Here is a 20,140-nt window from a genome sequence, read left to right on the forward strand (position 1 = left end):
TTTGCAGCTTTCCTGTTCCGTTAAGAGTGACGAGGGAGGAGCTTTGTCCGTCGTCTGATTGTGTTCCGTCGCTCGCTGCGCTCGTTCACATTTCCACCGGAACGCTTGTTGGTGCTCATCTGTGTGAAGTCGCTCTCCTTTGGGAGTTTTCTCAAAACTCAGGTAAGTGACTTTTTTTTTTTGTATTTCTTCAAGTGTGGTCATCATTCAAATATGCATTTTATTCTGCATACTATGTGTTTACTATCATCAAATGAGTTGAATGTGCAGTTTATATTGGCTTGCTTTGCTTTCTATACATTAACTCTTTGACTGCCAGACGTTTTCAGAAAAGGGATGCCGTGGGTGCCAGCCGATTTAAGCATTTTGACGGATCTTTCAAGGTCCACAGAAAATGATGTGTTTGGACTATGGAAACACACATACTACTAAATGAAAGATTGGACTCTCATCTTTCATCAGAAAAAAAAAGTTTGTTTCTACCTTATTCCGTTTTTCAGTAATCAACAATAGAAAATGGTTAGTTTCACCTCTGTTTTGAAACAAACGTTTTTTAACGTCTTTGGCACTCCTCCCTAGGATTTTACTAAACGTTATTTAACGTTTTTGGCAGTCAAAGAGTTATATACGGTCTTGTCCAGAGTCGCGGGGTCACCAACTTTTTGGAAAGTCAGAGCTACTTCTTGGGTACCGATTGGTGCAAAGGGCTACCAATTTGAAACACACTTCTGAAATAAGAAATTTACTCAAATTACCTTTCATTATAATATTAGTACTGGTATGTGTTATTGCTGAAAATGAATTATATTCATTTTTGCAAGACATTGATAATGTTAGGGATTTCTGGCCCTAGTTAGGAAACAAAATCCGGTTCTATTTTCATAAATCTCTGCCAGTGTTTGCATTTTTAAATGATCACATCTACAACAATCCTAGAAAATCACAATGTTCTTTCACTGTTGAGCTATTTTTATGACAGACCAGCGGGCAACTCGTGTGGTTCTCCGCGGGCACCACGTTGGTGACTCCTGGTCTACGGTATACACCAGTGTTCATTTTGACAAGAAATTTTTTAGTTCTAATTATAGTCTTTTGACAAAAAATAATAAAAGTTTTAGTTATAATTTAGTCATCTGATTGTATTTTAATTTTAATCCAATTTTAGTCGACTAAACTGACAATTTCCTTCAGCATACATTTCAACTTTTACACAGAAAATTATAACACACCGATTTGTAACTATATTTTAACATGCAAGACACATTTAACTCAAAGGTGTCTTTATTAAACTTTGTTTCAATGAAACGTGGAGCTGACAATAATATGCCGTCTTAAAACTTAGTTTTCACCTGAATTTAAAAAAACAAATCACATAATTGCCTGAGATTTACAGTTGCACAATGAATGTTTAAACATTTGAACATAGAATAAAATAAGTCAATTAAATAAAGTGCACTGAACAGTTTGTGAGTGGTTCTTTTTTCCCACCCGCGTTTCATTCCTTCTTCTCATTGGTTGTTGTGATTTTTTGTCACTGTGTTGCTTTTGTTTTCATTTTAGTCTTTGACGAAATTGTCAGTCAATTTGAATGACCGTCATCGTCTCAATGAATGGCTTCTATTTTAGTTTTCGTTTCATTTTCGTCTGAAAAAAAAATGTTCATGGCGAAAAATTTCCGTCGACAAAATTGTCACTGGTATACACACACATATCAGTCCAAATTTTGGAAAATCTGATTGACTGCCAATTTAAATAACACAGAGCAGACTCGCCAAGTATTTCACATTGTCAGAATACAATTATAGGATCACGACATTATACAGTTAATAAAAAATAAATAAAGAATCAAATCTAAACAATCTCGTCTGAAATACCTGCCTAAACAAAATTGTTCTAAATGTGTGTGTTTCCTTTACCCCCACCTTTTAGCTCAAAATAAAGTTTAAAAAAAAAAAGTCAATCCACAATTTGGGCTCCATCACCGCCTGGTATAGGAGTGGGCAAACTCGTCCCTCGAGGGCCGGAGTCCTGCAGGTTTTGGATGTTTCCCTTCTCCAACACAGCTGATATACGTATGAGCTCTGCATAAGCCTGATAACGATCCTGTTGATTGGAATCAGCTGCGTTGGAGCAGGGAAACCTCCAAAACCTGCGGGACACCCACCCCCTCGAGGACCGAGTTTGCCCACCCCGGTCCTCGAGTACCCCTACCCAGCCTCATTCCATGTCTCCTTCAGTCAACACAGCTGAGGATCGTTATCAGGCTTCATACAGAGCTTGCTGATTAGCTGATCGCTTGAGACACCTGTGTTGGCTGTTGGAGACATGGAAAACAGGCTGTATAGGGGTACTTGCAGGGATGTGATTTTTCCGCTAATTCGCGGAATTCCGCTTTTTTTTTTATCTCCCCCCAAAAAAAAAAATTATTATTATTTATTTTTTTTTTTTTTGTATTTCATTGTGTATGCACATGACTCCGACAGATAACATCTTCTGCTATAACAAAGACATTTGTGGTATGCTCTAATATGAGTTACTTTTCATTTGGTCATGATACAATTATTTGTTCATGAAATTTGAACTCTTCAACATTATTTATGTGTTAACTTAGTAATCACATTAGTTAGATATGATGATATTCTCAGTGATAGTTTTTAAAAGCAAAGGCAGTCCAATGTTTTTGAATGTGACTGATTTTGAGTTGACTAAAACTGCCATTTTATATGGGATAGTTCAATATACATTGAAAATTTATGCTGTTGTTTTGTCTATTTCTTTGTCATGTGAGTGCATTGAAAGTACTTAAAAACACGGAAAACCCATGAGCTCCGGGGGGCTTTGCCCCCCGTGTCCCCCCACCAGGGCACTGCCCTGGACCTAGCCAGCGGCCCCCAGACCCCCGGCTAAATTTTCAGATAATTTCACTTTGGTCAAATCACATCCCTGTACTTGTGGACCGGAGTTGAGAACCACTGATGTAAACAACAAAAGCTTAGCGGCGCCATCTGATTGTGCGGTGCAGATGAAGGTGGAGGAGCAAAAAGACGATGGCGAAACCTCACCGGAGCGCTGCCCACCACGGCTGCTAAGCGCAGTGGAGAATGAGCTTCAGGCCGGGCGGGAGAAGGGCGACCCCACAGAAAGGGGGCTCCGGGTCACGCTAGAGGACGGCGAGCTGTGGAGAAAGTTCCAGCGCGTCACCAACGAGATGATAGTCACCAAGAATGGCCGGTGAGGAGCCTTCTCAAATCACTGCATTTGCATAAGACAGGCCAACGGAAGAAATGTGCAACACTCAAACGCATTTGTTCATTTTAAGCACACTTGAAGCTCCATAGCAGTGATCCAACTACCGTACATTATTGTGCCATGAGAGCGAGATGGACGAGGAGGTGGGAAGCAGGGGGGCTTGTGTGTAAAGTGGACAAGCAATGGGCACAATCCTCTTCTTTTTTTTTTCTCTCTCGCAATGGGCACAATTCTCAATAAATGCCCGTCAGATATCAAAACCTTTTTGGAGGAAATCAGTAACAGAAAGGGTCCATTTTTAAATGATGATGAGGATGATTGAAGAAAAAAAAAATGATTCCAGCAGAAATGGCAATTTTGGTAAAAAGGCAGCAGTTTGATTGTACGGAAGCGTATTCACTTGAAGAAAAAAAAACCTCCTGTTTTTCTGACAATATTTTTTTTTGGGGGGGGGGGGGTTTGCTTTTTTTTTTGTTTTTTTTTAAATTAAATTTTCTGTTTTTCTGAATATTTTTTTGCTGTTTTTATCAGTATTTTTTCCCTGTTTTATAAAATAATGATTTGTTATTTAATATATTTTTTAAATGTTTTTCTGAATACCTTACACTAAAACATTAATAATACTGTCCGTGTTACTAATTACGGTACATGCTTTACCTTAACTGAACCAGAAGGTACGTTGGAGGTATGTGGGAGAGTGTCCGCTTCCGCTAATTAGCAGACTCTGTTTTTTGGAAGAAATTTTTTTTTATGACAGAAAGAAAAAAAAATCTGAAAAACATAAGAAGAAACAAACAAACAAACAAAACGTTTTTCTCTCATTGTGCATTCTTTTAGTAATTAATAAGCTTGATTTTTATTATAATGCACTTTACATTTGGAAACCAATCTCAAAGTGCACATTACACAACTGTCAACAGAATAGCAATCAAATGAAAAACTAAAGGAACAAATCAATAAAAACAGTCCAAAGATAAAAATCACACAGGAAAAGATGTTTGAAATAAGAAAGTTTTTACTCCTTTTTTTTATGTTTTTTTTTTTTTTTATGCATCCAGCATCTGCAGAGCACGTACTTTTTTTTGCCGTGCCGTGCCTCACCTTGCCTTGAGCACCACCAGGGGTTTTTGCACATTCATGCCCGCAGCGGTGTTGACACTGAATTTGCCTTTGACCGATAATAATCAGTATAATATATAATATTCCCGCGCCTTAAGCAGTTCATGGCCTCACTGTTTTGCAGGGGGGTTTTTGTTTTTTTTTTTACAGTAGGTTATCTTTTTTTTATGTATGAAGGTTTGAACATTGAGAGCATTTGAATCAAGAGAGAACTGTGATCAAATGGATCAAATGTTAACATCCGTCTATCAAGTGTGTAGTTTGAGAGTCTTAAAACCTGGGCAATAAATGTAAAAAATAAATATGACTACTTCATGGATTGCACCTGTTTTTACTTTAGAAAACAATGACCGAACTATAATACAAATTTAATTCACCTTTTTTTTTTATCACTATACAAATATGAAGTACAAAATAAACACCAATCACTGGTCAATAAACAGTAATCAAGGAAAAAAATGCTTTTGTAATAACTTTAAAAAAGTGGATCCAATTAGTCGATTCTAAAAACATTCAATAGTGACAGCACTAGATGAGACCGAGTCATAAGTGGACATCTTTTGAAATGCATGTGGACCAAAACACCTGCTTTGAATTTTGCGTTCCAAACAGGAAGTGACTGAAACATTGAAGTTCATCCCGAAAGTTCACTTTGTGCAAGTCGTGCACGCTTGACCTACGACATGAGCGCCGTTCCCAAAAAGCAAACTCATTTCCTGTTTACTCCAGCGCATGTTTGTCCTGTGCTCGTCCTAGACGCATGTTCCCTGTCCTGAAGGTCAGCGTGTCTGGCCTGGACCCGAGTTCCATGTATTCCTTCCTGCTCGACTTCATCCCGGTCGGCGGCTGCCGTTGGAAGTTTGTCAGCGGCGAGTGGCTGGCGGCGGGCCGCAGCGAGGGGCGGGGCCACGGCGGCATCTACATCCACCCGGACTCACCCAACTTTGGGGCTCATTGGATGAAAGCAGCGGTGACCTTCAACAAGGTCAAACTGACCAACAAACACAACGCAGATGGACCGGTATGTAAAAACTGTGGAGATATGCCCATTTATGTTGACTTCTTGTTGAAGATTCCTCGTAATTTACCGAGCCATCTTTTTATCTTGCTTTCTCTAATTGAAGTTACCCATTATCCAGAGAGCGTGCATTTGAGACATTTCAAAGAATGGATCATGATCATAAAAATAATGGCAGCATATTACATGATTTTTTTTGTTCTTGTTGTGCTGTTGTTCTGTTGGAGTGGGAGCGAGCGCACCAGCTGTAATAATCCACTTCACTGGCTCTCCTCACACACTTCACCTGCGTGGCCCCTCGTAACCACGGGAACGCTATAAACGCAATTTAATTGGTTGGCTGCGGTTTAATGCACTTGGTGTGTAGAGGTTCTCAGTCATCACTCACAGGCCTCACGCACACACACACACACACGGGCGCACACAGGACAGTAATGCAGTGTTGAAGCTGGGCCTAATTGAATAATTGCTCAACTTATTTGTGCATTATGGTAATTATGTTTTTTTATTCAGGAATTAATTTACCCATCATGTCTGAGAGAGATGAGAGCGAAGATAAACTAAATTCGGAGCCCACTTCGGTTAGCATGGAGGCCAACACACACACACGTCTGGTCTACATTTCTAGCAGTGACCTTTCATTGACGTCATGTATTTCCTAACCCTAGCCTTACTTAACCATCACAACTGATTGCCCAATCCTAACCCCAACCAAAACCCAATTCAAACCTAAGCTCTAAAACCAATTCTTTACCCTCAAAAAGAGTTCTGGACTCATGGGGACCACCAAAATGTCCCCCACAATGATCATAAAAACCCAGAAATGGTCCCCATGATTCGATATAAACCCGCCCACACATTACACACACACATGTTGGGTTTACATTTCTAGTGGGGACATCCCATTGACATGCACACACAAACAAACAACAAGCGTACACATGAAGCAAGCCTCTCAAAAAGAAAATGCTTTGTTCTGTTGTGTTGTCATGGAGGGCCAAGATTGGTAAATTGGACCTTTTTAGGCTTCCATTTGGGGCTTATACAAAAAAACTGATGGCATTAGTCTGTACATTGTTATTAGTGCTGTCAAAGTTGAAGCGTTAACTCATTAACTCATTCACTGCCATTGACAGCTATAGACGTCAAAAATTCATTTGAACTATTTTTATGAGTTGAATTTTTTTTCTATTTTTAACAGGAGTATGAAAACCTAGAATTTTAAGAATAATTTTGCTTGTACATTTAGAACAGATATCAAATTTGTGATTAATCGGGAGTTAACTAGTGAAGTCATGCGATTAATTACGATTACAAATTTTAATCTCCTGATGCCCCTAATTTTTTATAATAGTTTCTTTAAAAAAAAAAAAAACATTATTAAAAAAAAAAAAAGTGTTTTTTTTTAACTCACGATTAATAACAAATTTTATATCTGTTCTAATACAAAAAAAATCAGTTTTCATACTTTTGTCAACAAAAGTGGGATTTTTTTTTAAACTAATAGAAATAGTTAAAATGAATTTTGGACGTCTATAGCCGTCAATGGCAGTGAATGAGTTAATTAATCACAATTAATTATCGCATTGATCATGTATTAATGCAGATTAATCGCATTATTCATTGAGCGCAGATGATTCTTTAGCTGACAGCGGATGGTTACGTAAAAGGTAGCACAGGTTGCGTTTGAGCAATAAACATAACTACATGCTTTAAAATAAAGCATTTAATAAATGTTTGCGTATGACATTCTGAATATTTGTTCATGTCAATTGACTGAGGGCATTTCCCCCCCATTTTTAACTATACGATAACTATAGTGGATCAAAAAAACGTTGAGGACGTCCCCATAACATTAAATGTCGAAAGAATGAAGACCGACGTAACAGTTGCTCTTCAAATGTGGCGGGCAAAAAACGTTGTTAAAAAAGCCTTTTTCATTCATCGCGATTCATCCAAATTCTAAGATGTGACTCGTCTGATTCCAAAATGATTGTTTGCCTTGCAGATCCTGTTAAACTCTCTTCGCAAGTACGAGCCTCATTTGCATATCGTGCGCGTGGGCTCGCAACATCGTCTGGTGTTCGACGTGTCCTTCAGCGAGACTCAGTTCATCGCAGTCACTGCCTACCAGAACGAAGAGGTCACACGTTAGCATTAGACGCCGTCGCCAACCTCAAAACATCTTCGACGGGGACATTTATGAAGAAATTGACAATTGGACCAGAGACTTTTTTTTTTTTCTGTGCAGGTCACATCTCTGAAGATCAAACATAATCCTTTTGCCAAAGCGTTCTTGGACACCAAAGACAGGTGAGGAAACAAAGAAGTCGTCCTATGCTAGCATAGCATGTTAGCATGCTGTATGTTTAACAAGTTGTTTTGCCTTCCCGCTGAACCCAGGAACCCTGGTAGGCGGGGCTTAGCAGAGCCACCGGAAGGTCATGTGGGAATTCCAACGTGTGAGTTTCAGTGCACAAAATAATGCAAGAGAATACAACCTATTTATTTTTATTCAATTCAATTTGTCATATCAAATTCTGTGCAATATACTGTATTGCTACTTTGCCGTTCTATTATCAACAAAAATATAAATGCAACTTGTTTTTGCTCCCATTTTTTTATGAGGAGGGAAGTCAAAAACGGAATCATGCCGTTTTATTTCAGAACCCCCCATAAAACAAAAGTGCAGCTTTCAGAGTGGCCTTTTATTGTGGGCAATCTAAGGCACACCTGTGCGCTAATCATGGTGTTTAATCAGCATCTTGATATGGCACACCTGTGAGGTGGGACGGATTACCTCGGCAAAGGAGAAGTGCTCACTCTCACAGGTTTAGATTTGGCTTGTGAGCAACATTTGAAAGAAATGCTGATATTGTGTATGTGGTAAAAGTTTTACATCTTTGAGTTCATCTCATAAAATAATGGGAGCAAAAACAAAATTTGTGTTTATGTTTTTGTTGAGTATATAAATTCTGGCCTGGTGTCCGGCTTATATGTGACACACAGAAACATAAACTGGCCAATCACAGCACAGCACAAAAGTCCGACACTTTATTAGCAGTGCTCCATTGATTACAATTTTGATGTTTTGTCGATCGTATAGTGTCACTCTTTCTATTTTCAACTGTGACATGTTAATTTCCGAGGTTGAAGGCCAGCCAATCGGAGGGTGTTCGTAATATACTGTTATCACCATGACAAGTGAAAAACCATGAACAAGTACAGGTGCTTGTCAAAAAAATTGAATATCCTCGAAAAGTTTAATAATTTCCATAATTACAATAAAAAAGTCAAATTTTCATAGATTATTGATTCAGGGTCCACAATTTAAGTCAATTCAAGTATTTAATTGTTTATCTTTACATTATTTGGGCTTCCAGCTCATAAAACAAAACAGGATTTCCATAAAAATGTGAATACCGTGAAAAAAATCACCATGCATACGTCCCTTTTTTTCCATGCAAAACACACAATCTATAAAGTTTGACTTTTTGAATAGAATGATGGAAATTATTCAACTTTTTGATGATATTCTATTTTTTTTGATGAGCACCTGTTTGTTTATAAACGACAGTCATTTCTGGACTATAAGCCGCTACTTTTTTCACTTGCATTCGACCCCGCGGCTAATACAAAGGTGCGGCTTATCCATCAGACCACAAGGGGGCGCACTATAAAGGAAGCGCAAGAGCGTCAGGCAGAGCAAAACAAATACAGTCGGAGAGACAGAACGACAGCGAGACAATTCGAACCCTCATTATGGAAAAGAAAGTAGCGTGAACCCGGTGCGGCAACATTAAAACACCTGCGGCTTACAGTCAGGTGCGGCTTATATGTGGAACAAACACGAGTATGCCCCAAATTTAGCTAGCGTGGCTTATAGTCCAGAAATGACTGTACCTATATTAATCGTTTTAACATACCAAAAATGATGATCCCATAATAATTTCAAACTCATTTGACAAGATTACTCTTAAAAATAAGTTCCGTTGCTCATCCCGAGTACACAAAGCATCAACAGAAACAACACACGGCCATTTTTCTATTGCCAGCATGTGGGGTGTCGCTCGCACGTTTCAAGTCTGTGTGGATGAAAGTTGAAATGTGCCGTATGACATCGGGTTGCTCTCTGTATTTGCCAGCTGGAGGCGGGGCCGCTTTTCCATATGGCGGCAGCCATTCCCTTCCATCCCATCATCAACATGGATACAGGCACTGTGGTTATGCCGGGAGACACGCCCCTTATTGCTACCTGCCGCACCGCTCGCACCACTCAGGTAACAACAACAACCATACAGTGGTGCCTTGAGAGTTGAATTTGTTTCGTGACCATACATTTGTGTTGCAAATCATCCTTCCCCATTGAATAGCTGAAAATGCCATTAATCCGTTCCGGCAACAAAATCAACAAATCATTTTAATAAGGGAAAATAGCACCCTATAATATTGTAATTCTGCCTAACACTTTTGAAGTGGAAGGATGCAGCTCCACCCACATTCTGTTAACTCATTCACTGGCAGCCATTTTGACTTGACATAACCCAAGTAACCCAAGTTTGTGGGCTCTCCACTTGCTTGAATTTCGCCACAGTTCTTGCTTGACACTTTTCAGTTAAAGCCGCAGACTTGTTTGTGACCTACTCCCACCCGTGTCTCAAGGTGTTCAGGTGTTTTCAGATGAGTGGAGCTCCACCTCTTCCCATCCCCCGACCAACAATTTCCCTACAACAACGTCCTCTCACAGCTCCAGGTGAGGCCCCGCCCACTATTTCACATCACAATTTCATATCAACACTTTTTTGGGGGGTAAAAAATGTCTTTATTAATTACAAATTTGCCTTAAGTTGGCAAGTACAGTATAAATAATGTACAAGTTATGTCACGCAGTGACACAAATATTGATTGTAATATTTCCATACAACTAATGCAAACATGAAGAACCAAACAAAAATGAAACAAACAAAAAAGACGAGATTCATATCAAGACTCGTGTATGTGTGTGTGTGTGTGTGTGTGTGTGTGTGTGTGTGTGTGTTCAGTCAGTGTCCTTGTCTGTGGACGCTTGGCTGCACTGAGATGAGCCCCTCCCCTTCGCCGTGCGCCGTTCTCCAAGAACCAATCAGCAGCGAGTACCTCATGCAACCTCGCAGTACTACTCAAGCTGGTGGAGCACAGTGGGCTCCTGGCCCCGCCCAGCCGCTCTAAGAAAGCACGTGATTGGTTGAACCACATTCACCTTTTAGCAGTGGATATTTATTATTTATTGGGCAGCTTATCTATAGTTATTATTAGGCAGCCCCACTCGTTGTACACAAGCCATCTTCAACTTGTAATTCCAACGATATAAGTTTGTATCCAGATAGTTGTGTGTGCAAAGTAACACAATTAGCAACATTTAGTAGCAAGGCTGGACTAAGTTCCGGTGCCAAAGAAAAAAAGAAAGAAAAAAGAAAAGAAAAACGATGACACGGTTGCCAAGGCATCGTTTCAAAGCTGGAAGGTAAGCAAAGCTGCAGCTTTAGTACATGTGTGATAATCATGTCAAAATACTGTTGGGCTAAGTTGTTGATGTGTATTATTTTGTATTTTGGTCATGTCGTGCTTACTATGTTAATTGGCAAGTGTGATTTGGTGCCTTGGTGATGAAAGTAGTCTGAGGAGCAAACCAAGCCCCCCTTAAAAAAAAAAAGTCAAATACTGTATTTTCACTTGTGGAAGCAGCACTTCATTGCCAATGCACAAAAATAGGCAGAAACTATAGCTCGAAGACTTGTTTGTTAAATTTCACACTTAACTCATTCACTGCCATTGACGGCTATAGACGTCAAAAATTCATTTGAACTATTTCTATTAGTCTAACTTGTTTTCTTCACTTTTATTAAGAGTATGAAAACCTAGAAGAAAATGATTGCACATTTAGAACCTATATAAAATTTGTGATTAATCGTGAGTTAACTATTGAAGTCATGCGATTAATTTCAATTACAAATTTTAATCGCCTAACGCCCCTAATTTTTAATAATCTTTTCTTTAAAAAAAAAAAAAGTTTATTTTTAAAAAATGTCTTGGTTTTCATACTCTTGTTAACAAAAGTGAGAAAAAAAGTTAAACTAATAGAAATAGTTCTAATGAATTTTTGACGTTTATAGCCGTCAATGGCAGTGAATGAGTTAATAGGTGTGCATTAGGAACTCCAGAGAGCCAACTTTTTGGATGCAATTTAAAAAGTCAATTTAAGACGTAATATGTCCGCTATAACTCGTGTTGTGTTGGTGTTGCAACTGCTAGCTTAAAATCAGGCGTTTGGCAAAGTATGGTCCATTCTTCTCAATACGAATTTGGCCTAGTTAGCTTTGTATTTTCAAGAGTCTATAACATTTTCATTCCCTCCCCCCATTTGTTACAATATTTCTTAATTTATTTATTTTTTAATCCCAAAATTGATTCATTAAAATCCGGTATGCATTTCATTAAACAATTGTTTTAATGTTAATCATAGAAATTAGAATTAGTTATTAAAATACACCTGTACATATTTGACATACACATTTTAACAAAATAGTTTTAACCTCATCTACGATTGAGCTGTACATTTTCAAAATTAAACGAGGCAAAATGTTTACCTCGCCCTACTTTGAATCAGTTTATCAGGTGTGCTTTCTTTATTGTCACGTTTGCCTTGTTTGTTGAAACTAGTTTAACTGCTGCACGCTTTCTCATGTTCCTGTGTAATAAAATATAATGATAAATAAAATGATGTAATGTGCTTAGTTGTCGGTGTAATCTTTTACTGTCCAGTCCAAGCTCATGAGTATTTGTCACAGAGAGACATGACATGACGTCATGTGGAGGCATAAACTGAATGTAAAATAATTTAGAAAAATTAAAGAAGATGAAGTGTTTGCGGCCTTAGGAGGAAGAAACAAGAGCAAAGAAATACCATATGGGCTAAATTGGATCGCAGCCCAATCTACAATATATTATGTATACGTGAAATGAATAATTAACTGCTGAAACCTCTTTATGTCCCAATATTTCCGATTCTGTTCACAAATCAATACTAATGGCTGGTCAGACGAGGGCAGCAATGTGTCTAGTCTCATGTGCCAAACGTGAGCGAAGAAGAATAACTCCGCACCGGAAGTGTATTCCACAATGGCATCACGACCCGGATGGTAATTCCTATGAAACTTCATTTGAATGCCTATTTTATCAGTGATGTTAGAATAAAGGTAAGTTCTTATACATAGTTAAAATATTTATTGATATCGTTTTTTGGCTGTTCAAAATCGAGTGTAATTGGTTAATGTTTCACGCACAGTTAAAGTGCTAAAACGTAGCCTTTTAGCGGCTATTTGTTTAGAACACATGATGAAGCGAATGGAACGTTTTCTTCAAGTTTCTTCACACTCGGATTAAGTCGCGTGCATGAAGTATTACTCTTCCAAAAACACTCTTTTAATCATGCGACGTTGCTGTTTTCATATCACATCACCGTGCATGACTCCCACTCCTTTCAATTTTTATATGGCGTACCTGCTTTTGTTATTCTGCCGTGAACGGCTCTGATTACTCAGTCGCCGCAACGATTTATTCTTGGCCTTGGCGTGAATTATTTTACCGTGATTACAGTAGGTTGACCGTGAATAGGTTATTTTTGTGTGATGTGTATCGCGTCTTCTTTTTCTGCTTAGACGTTAGTGCCGTTTTTCAGTAATGTAAGCGATATTAATGAAAAATATTGCTGTGTTCTTATCCCTAACAATTCTGAGGAAACAAAATCGTGTGCCAGCATGGTTGACTCGTCACTTGCACATTCAGAAGCATGACTATTCGGTTAATTGGAAATGAAAATTAGTCAATAGTGTGAGTGTAAAGGGTGTGCCCCAACATCAGCTGAAATGGGCTCCAGCTCAGTGACTTAGCCCAATGAGGATAAGAAAATTCCTGATCGTGGTCATGAAAAAAATCTTTCATCTAGAACATTCTAATCCACTATAAATGTAGAACATCTGTGTTGGAGAAAATACTAGTTTTTCTAAGACAACATCTTATTGGCGCTTGCTGGTTCTCTGTATCAATGGCATTGCCAGATGAGATACCAATTCACCACGATCTCACTTGAATCCAAAATTTGCCGTAGAACGTCAACTCTTGTTTTATGTATACATTCATCAATACATTTTCTATGCGGCTTATCCTCATTTTAGGAAGCTGGTGCCTACCCTTGCTGACTATGGGCGAGAAGTGGAATAATATACATGCAAACGTGTGCAACTTCGGTCATTGTTTTTATTTTATTTTTTTTTTTACTTGAAATAACCCCTGACGTGCTGAATTCCTTTGTGGCTGTTTTTTGTTAAAATCTATTTATTTATTTATTTTATACATGATTCTGCTCAGGGAGAGGCGACTCTTTGACTAAGACGTCATGGCTCACATCACCATCAACCAGTATCTGCAACAGGTGATGTTTGACGTCAACAACAAAACAATAACTTAATTATTATTATTTTTTAAATCTACGTTACAGTATATTTGTAGATATATTGATCACCTCAACAAGCTTCTTGTCCTCCTGCAGGCCTATGAAGCCATTGACAACCAGAAGGGCGCCCACTGTGCTGAACTGCTTTCATTTAAACACCCACATGTCGCCAACCCCCGCCTCCAGGTGTGGCAACACCCACTTAAATTATGGATGGTTGCTCGATTATAAATAATAATAATAATAATCCCGATTACATTGGTAATTATTGAAGTCGCGGTTAGGACAATCATTTATTTTTTGGTACAAAACAAGAAAATGTTTAGAATGTAAAACATTTTAAGACAAGTACAATTCTTTGAAACACTAAAAGTTCCTTTTGAATGAAACAAAATGTATTTTAAAATAAAATAAAACGGTGCAAATATATAAATTCAAACAATTCAAAATTAGCATTAATAATCTTTTTTTTTTTTAGATTATGCTGATTTTGTAATTGTGGAGTGTAATAGTTGAAATTGTAATTGAATTTCGGTTAATTGCACAGCACTACATGGATGGATGGCGACACATGAAATTGAGTTTCACAACTGACTCAGTAATCTGCAGTAATGGTAATTTCATGTATATGTTGAAATATGCAACATGTGCTGCGTCAAGCAAAACAAGCAATAAATTAGCGCAGCTTTCACTGTAAAAATCTACAATAGTCAGTTAATGGAAAAATTAACCTCAACTCATTCACTTGCAGCCTTTTTTTTTTTTTCTGAAGCAACCCCCTTCGCTCCCAGCTCTTTTGTTTTACTACTAAAGATTAGAGCCTCTTCTTTTATCAGGAAAAAAAGTTAATTTTTTCATGTTTCTGTTTCGCAGTAATTAGCATTAGAATAGCTTAGCTAAGTTTCATCATTATTCACATTCCTGGTAAAAACACTGAAAACAAGAGCTTGTTGCAACAGAGCCCTGGTTGATCTCTTATACTCTGCTGCCACCCGCTGGACGTTTTTTGTAGTAACTACCATTGCTTCAAGCCACCTCTTCATGTCAGAAGTTTCTGTATGCTCTTGCATGAAAAAAAACAAAACACCCAAAGCGTACAAATATGTTTTTGGGAGTGAAGGACAAAGTATTAAAAAGCATATTTACACATTTTGTGGTTAAACAGGATTCACTGTACGCCCATTGTGGCTCAGATGATGGACGTAGGTTCATGTTTGTGTTTTCAGCTGGCCAATCCAGAGGACAAATGTCAACAGGTTCTCGAGCCGCCGTACGACGAGATGGTGGCTGCTCATCTCAGGTGTGCTCGGGTGCGTCATTTTGAGAAAGGGTTGTGGTGCGTATCCTGACGGCAGCGTTTTTTGTTTGCCAGGTGTACGTATGCCGTTGCCAATCACGACTTTGTGGAAGCCTACAAGTTCCAGACCATTGTCGTCCAATATCCTTTATGATGGCTTCGGCATTCAATCAATAATCAATTGTGATCACGTCGCACATCAAGACAGACTCGCGGTCGCCTCCTTGACTTCTCACATCTTTTTTGAGGGCGTTTCAGTCGCACAAAGAGGAGAACTGGTGAGTGGCACTTACAAGCATATCAAGAACAATTTGTGTCGATATTCATGCGTGCTGGCCCGGGTTTTAGTTTAGGCAAAAGAAAATTGTCGTCATCTGGAAAGTAGCATCGTGTCTTTGTCCCTTTTTAGGGCGCTGCCTGTGATGTTCACGGTCACGCTGGATCTCAGGATATTTGCCAACAATGTAAGAGAACACTCAAAGGACTTTTGGGAATTATTGTTCAATTGCTCTGCTCAATGTTTTGATTGGATTGACATTGACTGAAGCTCAACATCTACTGTATGTGCTTCCAGGCAGAGAAGCAGTTGCAACAGAAGGGCAAAGGTCAACCGAGCGAAATGCTGGAAAAAGCAGCCGAGCAGCTAATGAGCTGCTTTCGAGTTTGTGCCAGTGACAAGTCAGTAATAATCATCCATCAAACAAACTTGTATAACAACTTTTTAGCAATTGTCTTCCATATTAATGCCATGTATTTATATGAAGCAGTGTGGGATATTTTGTTATAATTAGGGGAAAAAAAGATCTTTAACAAAATAGAAGCAGTCATTAAAATGACATATTAAGCATAAAACTGAGTCTGGGGACTCCGAAATGTGCTCACTACTGACTGGTAATCTTTTTATTTATTTGGAGAGCTCAGTATTGTTCATTCGGTAATTTTACCGATTTGACACGTCATCATCATTGCTCTCTTTTTTTTTTTTGTCTTTTTTTTTCACTTTGTTAACAAGAGTATGAAAGAAAACCTAGGTCGTTTTTTTTTTTTTTTTTTTTTTTTTTTTTTTTTACTGACTGGTAATGTCTAATCAGCATCCTGATACTTCCTTTTTACTTTGCAGCCGAGCCGGGATCGAGGACTCAAAGAAGTGGGGCATGATGTTTCTCAGCAACCAGCTCTTCAAGATCTACTTTAAAGTCTCAAGTCTTTTGTATGTTGAGCGTTTTAGAGTGTATTTTGGATTTTGACGCTTCTTCTATTCTGGATTCAGATCAATAAACTGCATTTGTGCAAGCCGCTCATCAGGGCTATCGACAGCTCCAACTTGAAGAACGACTACAGTCCCGCTCAGAAGGTCACCTACAAGTACTACGTGGGCCGCAAGGCCATGTTTGACAGTGATTTCAAACCAGGTATCTTTGCTTATGATGTCATCCGTTCAAATAAAGATGGCCGTCTGATACCAGCGCAATTGTGGTGTCTGTGCCCGCCAGCCGAGGAGTTTCTGTCCTATTCCTTCCGCCACTGCCATCGCGCGAGTCAGAAGAACAAGAGGATGATTCTCATCTACCTGCTCCCCGTCAAGATGCTGCTGGTCCGACGGCTCCGCCCTTCAATGATCATTTGAACTGTCACTCGAGCTGGCTTGACTTTGGTTTGCTGACGTTTTAGGGCCACATGCCGACGCTTCAGCTCCTCGAGAAGTATGACCTGCTGCAGTTTGCACAAGTCACCCAAGCCGTCAGGTAGGGCGAGTGCGTGCGCACGTGTGCAGGTTCGTGTTGGGAGTAATGAAGATATATTGCGTTTTCTCATCTCATTCCCAATCGAATGGAATTGACTGTATATGAGATTTTTCACAATCTTACAAAAACCACGGCTCCACTTTTTGGGACATTTTTCCAAATCATCCAAAATGACTTCACCTTAACACGAATGTTGACACCAAGGTTATTTTAGTTAACTAAAACTAACAAAAAAAAATCAAAAAACAATTTCGTTAACAAAATAAAATAAAAACGAAAATGCTTTTTTTTTTTTTTTTTTTTTTTTTTAACGAAAACTAACTGAAACTACATTTTATGTTTACAAAACTAACTATAATTATAGCAAAAATGTCCTTTGTTTTAGTCTTTGGTAATCAATTTAATGCATGAGTCTTTGGGGATGATTTATTTTGATATTAACCGGGAAAAAGACATTTGATGGTGTGTCACACAAAAGTGATGTCATCTAGCAGCAGCCAATAGAAAAGCACCTTCAGATGACGTTGCTCTCATAGTGTTTTTTTTTTAAATATTGTGCACAAGTAATACACTTTAAAAAAAAATACTGAAACTAAAACTAATCATTTATGAAATAACTAAAACTAATAAAAACTCACAAAACCACCCTGAAAACTAATTAAAACTAACTAAATTTAAAAAAATAAAAATAAAAACGAACTAAAAAAAAAATTCCAAAACTATAATAACCCTGGTTGACACGCGTCTCTTTCATCAGTTTGTTTACAGTAGCACATGGCAAGTAAATGTTAAACATTGAAAATTCATCTTCCGTATTAAATTACTGTATTCTCATTAGATTGCTGTTGTTTTGCTAATGTTGTCTTAAAATGAATGACTTTCACACTCGTAATAATACACAGTGCTTATACACAGAACTTAAGAAATTGAATAGAACACCAGCCAATGTAAGGTTTATCGACAGCATTGGAAATTATGGAGAGAAAAAATTCCTCATGTTTCTCTAGCACAGACGCATGCAAACTATGGCCGTCCAATTTTTTTGCAGCCGTTGGCATATGCTGAAATATCACAATTGACACAGCCTGTATCGTTGACCAGCTTTGACATTTTGATGAATATTACATTTGTGGAATATGAGTCATGAATTAAAATCCAGGGGGCGGCCATTTTGTCACTTGCTGTTGACTGAAGATGACATCACAGTTGCTCAGGGCTCAGCCGCTCAGGCAACAACCAATCAGAGACTTGAGAAACTGAGCTGTGATTGGTTGTTGTTTGAGACCTGAGGAACTGTGATGTCATTTTCACTCGACAGCAAGTGACAAAATGGCCTCCTTCTCATATTAGTAAAAACTGCTGGATTTTGCTTTTTAACTCATATTCTACTAACGCAATATCAGCCAGAATACCATATTTAGACCGTTTAAGAATTTTTTTTTGAAAATAGGCATGAACAGGCAGTCCTCAAGTTACGAACACAATGAGGTCCGAGAGGTTGTTTGCGAGTCAAATTTGTTTCTAAGTTGAATACATTTAAAGTTAAATTTTGGGAAATAATTTTTACTAAATATATATATTTTGTAAAGACAGCAAATTAAACAAATTATATAGAGTACTGTATATACTGTCTAAATAGTGCATAAATTAACTTTAAAATCAATTTGATTATTATATTTTAATATTATTGTATTATTATTATTATTATTATTATTTGTATTTATAATATGTGGTGTATGAAGAGTGCGCGCGCCACGGCTCCTGTGCCGTGCATCGGCGGACAGTGAGGTAGATAAATTGCGCAAATGGCGCGGTGCTGCTCGGCGTGCTTGTGGCAGAGAGGGGAACTACAGTACTGTACCGTAATGTATGATGTGGCGCGCATTTAAAAATATTAACTTGCGTGCGAAATGCGGCATTTTTGGACATCAGTCAGCCTTTGTTTGCATCTGCGAAACGTTCGCAAGTTGAATGTTCTTAGCTAGAGGACTTCCTGCATCGTTTTTTGTTTTCCTGACCAGAAAAGTGATTTTAATTTCTAACTTGCCAGAGAAGCGCAGTGACCTGACTTAAAAAAATAGGAATTCAATTTGAAAATGGACATGACTGTTCTAAATGGTAAAAGGTTGAAAGTTCACTAAAATGCAAATAATCCACATTAAAGCAGTTCATGATGCTGGATTGTCTGTTGTCATTTTCATGGCATGAATCATTGGCGTGTGTTTATGTATTTGTGCATCAGTGACGGGAACCTGCTGTTGCTGAACGAGGCTCTGTCCAAACACGAGACCTTCTTCATCCGTTGTGGCATCTTTCTCATCCTGGAGAAGCTGAAGATCATCACGTACAGGAACCTCTTCAAGAAAGTGTGAGCGTCGCCTTCACTTCTGCCAGAGCAACGTTGAGCCGAGGCTCCGCCCACTGAGTTCTTGTTGTCGTGCGTGTCCAGCTACCTGCTGCTGAAGACCCACCAGTTGCCTCTGGACACATTCCTGGTGGCCCTGAAGATGATGAAGGTGGAAGATGTCGATGTGGATGAGGTGCAGTGTATCCTGGCTAACCTCATTTACATGGTGAGTGCGCGTGCGAGCACACACACACGCACGCACGCGCGCGCGCGGACACGGACGGACACGGGAAGGAACGCTGACACGGTTTCTCTGCTCTCAGGGTCACATCAAAGGTTACATCTCACATCAGCACCAGAAGCTCGTGGTCAGCAAACAGAATCCCTTCCCTCCGTTGTCGTCAATCTCCTAGGCTGCTTTAAGATTCAGCTCAACTCAAAATTGTTTTTTTTTTTTGTAACGTGCTGCACATCATGAAATGAAAAGACTCATTTGTATTCTCTGCGACTCCTTCATTCTTGAACATCATCATGTTGATTAGACATTTGGGTTTTTATTGTCTGGGTTCAAACGCAACAAGAACATGTTTCAGGTTTTTTCTCAGTTTTGAAAAAGACCTCGCATTTTTTTCCTGTTCATAATCTCAAGCAGTCTTCTAAAGGTTCCCGTCCTCCACAGACGCAACATCACAAGTATCAAAATGAATTCTAAGTAGTCTTAATGTTATCTGCTGTTTTTAAATGTAGTCTCCGTTTTTGTCCAGTTTCAATCACGCTTGTTAGTTTTTATCAGTTTGTCAACCTCAGCATGTTTTTTATTGTCCATTTTTAGTCGACTATAAATCTTAACATTTTTAGTCCAATAACACAATTT

The 20,140-nt window shown here is 38.6% G+C and overlaps 2 protein-coding genes across 3 annotated transcripts; both read left to right on the forward strand.

Moving 5' to 3' along the window:
- Nucleotides 1–12: 12 nt before the first annotated feature.
- On the forward strand, nt 13–12,155 carry LOC144035364 (T-box transcription factor TBX19-like). The gene is made up of 9 exons (XM_077544991.1): nt 13–162; nt 3,023–3,231; nt 5,125–5,389; nt 7,395–7,529; nt 7,638–7,699; nt 7,790–7,848; nt 9,532–9,666; nt 10,049–10,139; nt 10,429–12,155. Exons 2-9 carry the CDS (start codon nt 3,023–3,025, stop codon nt 10,592–10,594), a joined length of 1,122 nt encoding a protein of 373 aa, XP_077401117.1. The 5' UTR covers nt 13–162; the 3' UTR covers nt 10,595–12,155.
- A 337-nt stretch (nt 12,156–12,492) lies between these two features.
- Nucleotides 12,493–19,764, forward strand: pcid2 (PCI domain containing 2). Of its 2 annotated transcripts, none has more exons than XM_077567030.1 (15): nt 12,493–12,564; nt 13,793–13,856; nt 13,974–14,063; nt 15,104–15,177; nt 15,250–15,315; nt 15,413–15,452; nt 15,584–15,638; nt 15,749–15,852; nt 16,295–16,370; nt 16,445–16,586; nt 16,668–16,768; nt 16,846–16,919; nt 19,162–19,287; nt 19,369–19,492; nt 19,590–19,764. In XM_077567030.1, the coding sequence occupies exons 3-15, from the start codon at nt 13,978–13,980 to the stop codon at nt 19,677–19,679; spliced, it is 1,158 nt and encodes a 385-aa protein (XP_077423156.1). In that variant the 5' UTR covers nt 12,493–12,564; nt 13,793–13,856; nt 13,974–13,977; the 3' UTR covers nt 19,680–19,764. The 2 variants fall into 2 exon arrangements, with proteins under 2 accessions (XP_077423156.1, XP_077423158.1); XM_077567032.1 differs by having other exon boundaries at nt 12,495–12,621; nt 15,411–15,452.
- The last annotated feature ends 376 nt before the right edge of the window (nt 19,765–20,140 follow it).

The sequence above is a fragment of the Vanacampus margaritifer genome, chromosome 1 (assembly GCF_051991255.1).
Source record: "Vanacampus margaritifer isolate UIUO_Vmar chromosome 1, RoL_Vmar_1.0, whole genome shotgun sequence".
NCBI classification, from domain to species: Eukaryota; Metazoa; Chordata; class Actinopteri; order Syngnathiformes; family Syngnathidae; genus Vanacampus; species Vanacampus margaritifer.